Below are 8,092 nucleotides of genomic sequence, written 5' to 3'. Positions count from 1 at the left end.
GCGGGAAGTAATTTTCGCGAAATTGTCAAAAACTTTATGGACTTTTTGATTCCTCATAAGTTTTGTAATTTCGTTAAATCTACATCAACCTTGTGCTATTTCTTTCTACATTTATACAAAAATGTAAAAACAAACAAAAAAAAAACAGGCGTAACAAAACACTTACTTAATTAACATTTCTCGTTATATTTTACTTCTTGGAGTAACGAAGGTTCGCGTGTATTGAAAACTGAATTTTTAAAATTGAATTTTCTCCAGCACAATATGGGTGACCCTGATAGTCACGTAACTAAGCGCGCTGACAATAAAGAATCAATACTCTATTGTCAGTAATTGTAGTCTGATAAAATTATTAAACGTTAAAAGATACACAAAACTCTTTATGAATCCTTTAACTTGCTAAATACCTTTTACACAACGAGTGGGAAGACAGCAGACAAGTTTCTATCACGCTAATCAGACAATTGCACGTTTTTTTAGTAAACAACTCAAAACTTTGTTTAGAACTTGGGCTGCTAAATATTTGGACCAAAATTAATAGCTGTTGCATAATTGGTTTAAATTTTATTTATATGTGAAAAAAATTCACTGGTAAAACATAACTAGCAAAAAGAACATATCAACAGTGCTGTGTTTACGATAAAAATCCGTCTTTTTGATACGATACAGGCAAAAACCCCTTGGAACGGGGTTGTTCAACCTCGTTTCCAGGGCATTTGGTCTTGTTGATAAATTTGGCCACTTCGTAATAACAACTCAGGGTCCACAAGACCCTGGGGACAAGGTTGGGGGATGGTCCAAATTCTTTAAAATGATCCAGTATAAATTAATCTTATCCAAAATGTCCAAAACTTACGCAGTATGTCCGAACTATTTTTTTTCGCAGATATATAATAATTCTGTGAAATGAATAGTTCGGACATTTATAATTTATAAATTTCGTGGATGACAAACTGATAATTTTTCGCCTTTAGGCAACCTCGAACCCAGGGCCTGTAGCGTTTTTTGATATCAAAAAACGCTACAGGCCTTGGGTACGAGGTTGGCCTTTACGTTAAATTCAAGCTTCCTAGGTTCATGTTTAATCGAGTCAAAAGACTATAGTATATTTAGTTTTCCTTTGTAATGTATCCAGTATGAACTCTTCGCCCAAAAAAGCACCCATAGCGGATAACACGCCCATTGATGTTCTGTAATGACAACAACCTCGTAACCAAACCTAGTTCCTTTGTCGGAAATAAAAAATTAAGCTACAAGTTTGTCTCGCCGTCCTGATATAAAAACGAAACACCAGCCGCTGGGACGAGGTTCCCTTTCTGTTAGTTTTTGAACATCATCATCACCATACAAAAAGTACAAAAAATGATTGTAATAAAAGTTTTGCTAGTTTCATAGCATCCTCGTCCCCCAGGGTGCCCTGATATCTAAGCCGCTAGCGCTTACCTAACAGCAAGGCATAACCCTTTGGGAGATACTTATTTTTACTTTTTTAGAAAAATCTCTTTTTTTTTATTAAAACATCATATACAGCGAATACAATGATTTTCGTTAAAATATAAACAAAATAAATAAAAACTAAATAATAACTATATATAATATTATTAGTGAAATATATTAAATACCGTAAAAGCTGGAATAAAAACATCAGCTAAAACAAACGCCCACCCGAAAATACTCTGGTAAAAACCTCTGTAAAAAACCTTTATAAACGCCCACTTAAATGAAAGCGCCCTCTCCCTTACAATATTTTATGAATTCCTTTTACTCCTGTATTTAATAAAGAGTGTTCAAGGACTTTTTGAAAGGTATTCTTCGAGTTTTCTGACATTTTCCAAAGGGTAATATCGTTCGACAAAAACAGAAATTTCAATGAGAAAAAGTGTAACGGTCTCAACAACCTGACGAATGAACTGGGCAAAAAATTGATTTGGAAAAATTACATTCCAGGAGTTTCTTATCATTGCAACGTTATACAGACACAGGAATATTTTTAAAGAAAGAATTATGCAAAATCTCTGGAATATAGCAACCTTCTCTCAAATGCTAAGTTATAATTTTAGAAAGGTGAAGTTTTAACAAACGCGCATTTCAGCTTTTATGGTATATTTTTTGCTTAAACTTTACATCTCAAAACTTTTTTACACCTGCTTATTCTGTGAGTTCTTCACAGCGGATTGTTTCTTTTGAGTCATTGCTTTAATTTTTAGAGCAAGTTCTGGGTCCGTAAAATAATCTAAAAAGAAATAGATATCCAGTAAAGTTATATCAGTTTAAATTCAAAAAAGTTGCAAAAGAAAAAAAACAACAACAACAAGGAGAACATCAACAACAACAACAACAACAACAGCAACAACAACAACAACAATAACAAAACCAAAAAAGAGGGAGAATACAGTAATCTAAGCACTTAACTCGAATCTCCAGGGGGATTTTAAAAAAGTTCGAGTAAAGCAAAAAATAATAAAAAAATAAACAGATGCTTCTCATTTATTAAACAAACATAAAACCTTAAACATGGTAAAACAATAATGTATAATTGTAATATATATGTCAACCCTTGCAGTATTTTTCATGGACTGTGCTTAAGTTGGGTTATCCACTCTCTGTGCAACACAAAACACAATATGTTGACATCAATAAAAAAATAATCTAAAAAATTAATGTACTTTGTACTTTTTAGTTATTTTAAAGCAATTTTTTTTTAACTTTGTTTTATTTCTCTCGCCTTATTTCTTGTAACATGACTCAACTGAGGTAAATACGCTCTAGGGAAGCAAAATATGGTTAGAGTTAACAATTCGAGTTGAACGGTCTTCGAGTTATCCAGAGGGTTCATGCGGAGTTTGTTAAGCAAAACCCCTTGAGGAACTGCAAATAGTTCAAATAAAGGAAACTTTAAGATAGGCGAAAGGGTACTTTACAACAGATTTTGAAGAAATAATTGTATATACGATACGAATTCCAACTGTACAGAGTGGCCGCACAGTTCCAAAATAAACCGGACGACATTTCTTCGATATTTTATAAAAAATATATAAGTGCTTAAGTTTGTAATTTGAATAGATTCTTGCGATAAAAAAGGTTATGCAAGTCACAGATTTTAATTTCATGATGGCTTTTCGAAAAGTATTTTTCATGACTTTTCTATATCAAACTAAATTCCATGATTTCTCCTTCCCCTCAGGACATTTTTGTGCCCAAATCAACGATAATGTCATTTTTAGTTTAAATGCCGTTATACGATACGATTTATCAAGCCAAAGTATTACTTGAGCAGAATACAGTGTCAATTAAAAAAATCTACCTGCAGCAAATTCTCGAACGTTCTGAGGTCTTTTATTACACACATCACTACATAAAAAAAGAACAAGAAATTGCTTTATAACAAAAAATTGAACGTGAAAGACTAATCATGATTTTCTATACACGTTTTCTTTGTAAGAACAGCGTTTTTTCGTTTAAACATGAATATTCTTAACTTTCGGGAAAAAATTGACATATTAGCATATTCATAGCACAGTTAAGATTAAAAGATTTAAGAGTGCAAACTGGTGTAACATCCTTAAGATGCTGTTATTTAGGTAGTTTAAATTATTGATTTTGTAGAAAACCATAAAAGAGGACCATACATTTTAGGGTGTCAATTGCATTTGCATCATGAAGCAGATTGACAAGAGTGGTTACCATCTTGATTTCTAATAATTACATCATCGTTATGCTTACCTTACAAAACTCTGGATGAGACAATCAACTTCTGGATGATCTCTCAGATACTTTTCATTGCTTATTCTTGTTTTAACCTAATAAAACAACAAGATAAATAACACATTTAGATAAGTGGTAACTTGAGGTAATGTAAGATATTAATTGTGCACTGTATAGTGAGTTCCTTTGTGCTCCACAGTTCTGAAAATCATGCATTAAATTCGGTTCACTGCTACGTAACATATTAACAATGCACAAATGTAACTTTTTCAAATTATCAAAAAATATCATGCTTATTGTTTTCGTGAGAATTAATTTTTACAGGAAATTTTTCAACAACAACAAAAAAATAAATATTGTGCAAGAACTATATTACACAAGTTAATGGATTTTTTTCCCCAATTTATATATACCTTTTTAATATAAGAGACGAAATAACTGCTGGAAATGAAATTCACATATTTCTTATAAATGCTACGTAAAACAGAAGAAAACAAAACGTATATCATTCAAAAAATATTAAAAAAAAAAATCCGAATTTTCACAAATTTAGCAAACAATGAATTTTCTAATCACTTTCAAGCTAACTTTTGAAATGGTGACGTTACAGGTTTGAATATTGAAAGAGGGCAGGATGGTTGGAACGAAGAAATACACAATATTATTAAACTATAGACTTCAAGTTGTATATAGTATTTATTTCCATAATAGTTGCTTTAAAGAGGATAAGAGAGTATAAATATTAAAATATAAATGTTGAAGTCTGGACTATGAAGTACAAGATATGCATTATTTTTTGCAACTTTACAAGATGTGAGTTGCCCAGGTTGGCCTGTATACCTGATTCACCTATTTCTTTTATAACAGGAAACACGTTAAAGAAAATACTACTTCAAACTCAAACACTTGCAAGTTTTTTGCCACAGAAGCAGGCAAACTAAAGAAAATCACGTTCCTGTTGAAAAAATTTGTATGGAGTGTTCCGCGTCCCAGTAATATTAAAACAAAAACGGTTATTGCCTTTGGGTATGTTTTAAATTTATTCGTAAAGAAAGAGTTAAAAAACCTGAAACGTACAAAAGCTACCGGCATAGATGATTTTCCAAATGAAATGCTAAAGGATTGTAGGGAGGATATAGCAAAACATTTAACATACATCATCAACCTTTCCCCTAAAACAGCAACTGTACCCAAAGATTGGAAAACTGCACAAATAATTCAAGTACACAAAAGTGGAAACGTTGCAGATGCAAATAATTATAGACATATCTTTACTCCCCTTGTTTCTAAAATACTAGAAAAGGCTGTTCAACACCAACTTATGAACTACCTGGAAGAAAATAACCTCCTTACAGATAAACAGTTCGGTTGCAGGAGAAAGCATTCAACGAAGCTAGTGACCACTTTATTTATTGACACCATCAGAAAAGCAGGCGACAAAGGACTATTATCAGGTGCTGTTTTTATTGATTTATCCAAGGCGTTTAATACGTTGAGTCATGACAACTTATTATGGAAATTAGAAAATTATGGAATAAAATGGTTTGTTATAAAATGGTTTGCTGACTACATGTTTGAACGTCATCAAGTAGTAAAATTTTAAAATGAAATGTCAAACCAGTTGCCACTGTTATGCGGCATTCCGCAAGGATCAATACTGGGACCAATTTTATTCCTTATATTTTTTAATGACTTTGAAGACTGCTTCATCAATTACAACGTCATTGCATTTGATGACGATACTGTAGCGTTTGTTTTTGCAAAAAGACAAGAAGTAGTGCAGAAATTGTTAAACAAAGATCTAAAAGGAAATGCATCTTTCTTCCAAGCAAACGGATGAGTTATAAATTTAAAAAAAAATAAAACAGAATGCATGCTCCTGGGAACTGCAAAACATATCGCTAGTGGGCCTAGGAAACTTGATATTTTTTACAACAGAAATAAAATTAACTGCACAGATTCATACAAGTATCTTGTACTTGTATCGACCAAAACCTTAACCTTGGAACGAATTTTGATGTTAAACTGAAAAAAGCCACATCTAAACTTTACCTTCTGAAAAGGTTGAGACAGTTATTAACACCAGAAGCTACTGTTGCAATTTACACAAGAATAATCTTATCAGCATTAAAATAACTGTATTGTTCAATTTAACTTGACATCGACTCAGAAAGAAAAACTAAAAAATTTCGAAAGACGCGAGTAAGATCATGATGATAAAAACTGTTTTTATATAAAATGACTTATATAGGCATGCAATCAAGCTTGTGAGAAAATGCATTGAATGCATGTTCAAATTTTCAAGATTATTTTAAAGTAAACCGTCATAGAAAAAACAACAAGAAACAAAGATATTCTACTTGTTGTGCCTAAGGTCAGGCTAGAGTTTGCGAAGTCAGGCTTTTTCGCCATGGCAGCAAAGCTTTATAACTTGTTACCTAGACAGATTGTTAATTGAATAATCATAGTTACTAGCAGCAGATTATTATAAAAAAAAGGTATTCTGTCATTGTAACAACAATTGTAACAATAACACAGGAATGAATGTTGACACACACTGCTCAAAATTGTCTTGCACAAGTGACGTCACATTTTTACTCATTAAAAACTGCTAATTTTTAGTTATACATTATCAATTAAAGAATTGTATTTTTTGACTTCAATTATCCTTTTAAAATAAATTGGATGGAGCTTATAGCCATACTACAGACCCACCAGTGTAAGGGGTTCTTGGCTATATTTTCCTTGATCACTTTAAAATTCTTATTTTAACAAATTTTATTGTTAGGATCACGCCTACAGGCTTATGGTGCATGATTCGTTATTTGTGACGGTCCAGAGGAATTTGATAACAAACACTTAGCGTTAAATTTTAACGTTATATCACAACGAAAAACAAAAGAAAAAACGCTAATAACGCTAGAAAAAGTCCACTTTAACGTTATAGCGTTAACATCAGATAACACTGCAGTGTTAATTATCATTGCAAAAAAGCGCTAATGTTGGCTAATAACGTTAATAACGCTAAATTAACGGTAAAAGCGTTAATATAATTTAACATTGTCTACATATTCTGAAGCTTAAGAATTTTTTTAAAAAAATTAATAGGGACTTGGTATAAGGATTGATCTTTGTTGCACATTTATTTTGTGGTAGAAAAGTGGGGGATGTTTTGAATTGTGAGCCCCAAACACAAAGATCGAGCGTCTACTGGTATAGCGAAACTCTTAACCTTAACTTCCTTTTCCACATGTCCGAAATAGCATGCATGACTATACTGTTATTTTCATAAACTTATTGTTTATTTTTCAGATCATCACAAGTGAATAGGCAAAAACATGCTTTTTTTTCAAATTAAAAAAAATCTTTATCTACGTGACTTAAAAAAATATACCCAATGTGGGTTTCATTTTTAAAATTGTTTGCTGCACAAAGAAAAAAATCCATTAAATTCGGACCTGCTATGGTTTCCAATGAAGAAATTATCTACAATTAAATCCATGATAAAATGCTGTCCTGCCTGTAAGCGTAGTTTTGCAGACTTGCTTAATCTGTTGTTGGCGTTCACCTCTGCATTAGTTAAGAACCGCATGGCTGGATTTCTTGTGTAAGACCTGGTTACCAACGACGAAAAAAAAAGAGATTTATGTCTACGTAGTCTTTTTAACTAAGGCAGGAGTCTCTGAATTAGCTAGGATGGTCAGGTCGGCTATGAATAGGCTTGCTCATGGATTAAAAGGACCAAGACTATTCAATAATTCTGAGATCTAAAAGTGTGCAATCAAGACGGAAATCTATCAGACGTTTTGTCCAACGAAAGTTCGAAACGAGCTACGGGCAGTCAGTCGTGCAGGAAAGTTCTCAACTCTGTTCGCATTATTTGACATTCGCTGAAAAACAAATTTTGCTGCCACACGTAAAGTCAAAATAGCATACTCACGCTTTTTAACGTTAATAGCGCTATTCTAACGCTAATTATTATTATCGTCTTAACGTTATTATCATTGCAAAAAAAATTGTATTAGGTTTATTAACATTATAGTGTTAAATGTTAGCGCTAAAGAGTTAATATTAGCGTTTTAAACGCTAATTAACGATAAGTTTTTGTTATCAAATTCCCCTGGACAGTCACATTTATGGAACCATTTTTTGTATGGATACATACGCCTGTAACACATGGAGGTGATCACACACTTTTCATAAAATCATCAGGTAGAATGATAAAAATAACAAAAATATTGCATGAAATACCTTAAAACTGTTTAGTTTTGTTTGTTGGTCATCAGTGAGTGCTCCGATATCGTTTTTTTCTGTTGCTCTTTTGTCATCCATTACCTTATTATTTAGCTATTTTCTAAAGAAAAGAGAATTGTGTATAGTTTAATAC

At 32.2% G+C, this 8,092-nt stretch overlaps 1 protein-coding gene across 1 annotated transcript; it reads right to left on the bottom strand.

Moving 5' to 3' along the window:
* Window positions 1-1,474: 1,474 nt before the first annotated feature.
* On the bottom strand, window positions 1,475-8,092 carry LOC130631271 (RIIa domain-containing protein 1-like). The gene is made up of 4 exons (XM_057444383.1): window positions 7,957-8,092; window positions 3,724-3,800; window positions 3,305-3,351; window positions 1,475-2,233 (listed from the first exon to the last, which is right to left on the bottom strand). The coding sequence occupies exons 1-4, from the start codon at window positions 8,035-8,037 to the stop codon at window positions 2,139-2,141; spliced, it is 300 nt and encodes a 99-aa protein (XP_057300366.1). The 5' UTR covers window positions 8,038-8,092; the 3' UTR covers window positions 1,475-2,138.

Source organism: Hydractinia symbiolongicarpus, chromosome 1 (genome assembly GCF_029227915.1).
Source record: "Hydractinia symbiolongicarpus strain clone_291-10 chromosome 1, HSymV2.1, whole genome shotgun sequence".
In the NCBI taxonomy this organism is placed as follows: domain Eukaryota; kingdom Metazoa; phylum Cnidaria; class Hydrozoa; order Anthoathecata; family Hydractiniidae; genus Hydractinia; species Hydractinia symbiolongicarpus.
This window is presented reverse-complemented; position numbering and strand designations above follow the sequence as displayed.

Bases quoted from the DNA above. Each gene is read 5' to 3' on its own strand.
- LOC130631271 (XM_057444383.1), bottom strand. From the start codon at position 8,037: ATGGATGACAAAAGAGCAACAGAAAAAAACGATATCGGAGCACTCACT. The intron at 3,801-7,956 runs GTATTTCATGCA...TTGTTTTATTAG, and splicing joins CAAAACTAAACAGTTTTAAG to GTTAAAACAAGAATAAGCAA. The intron at 3,352-3,723 runs GTAAGCATAACG...TTTTTTATGTAG, and splicing joins CTCATCCAGAGTTTTGTAAG to TGATGTGTGTAATAAAAGAC.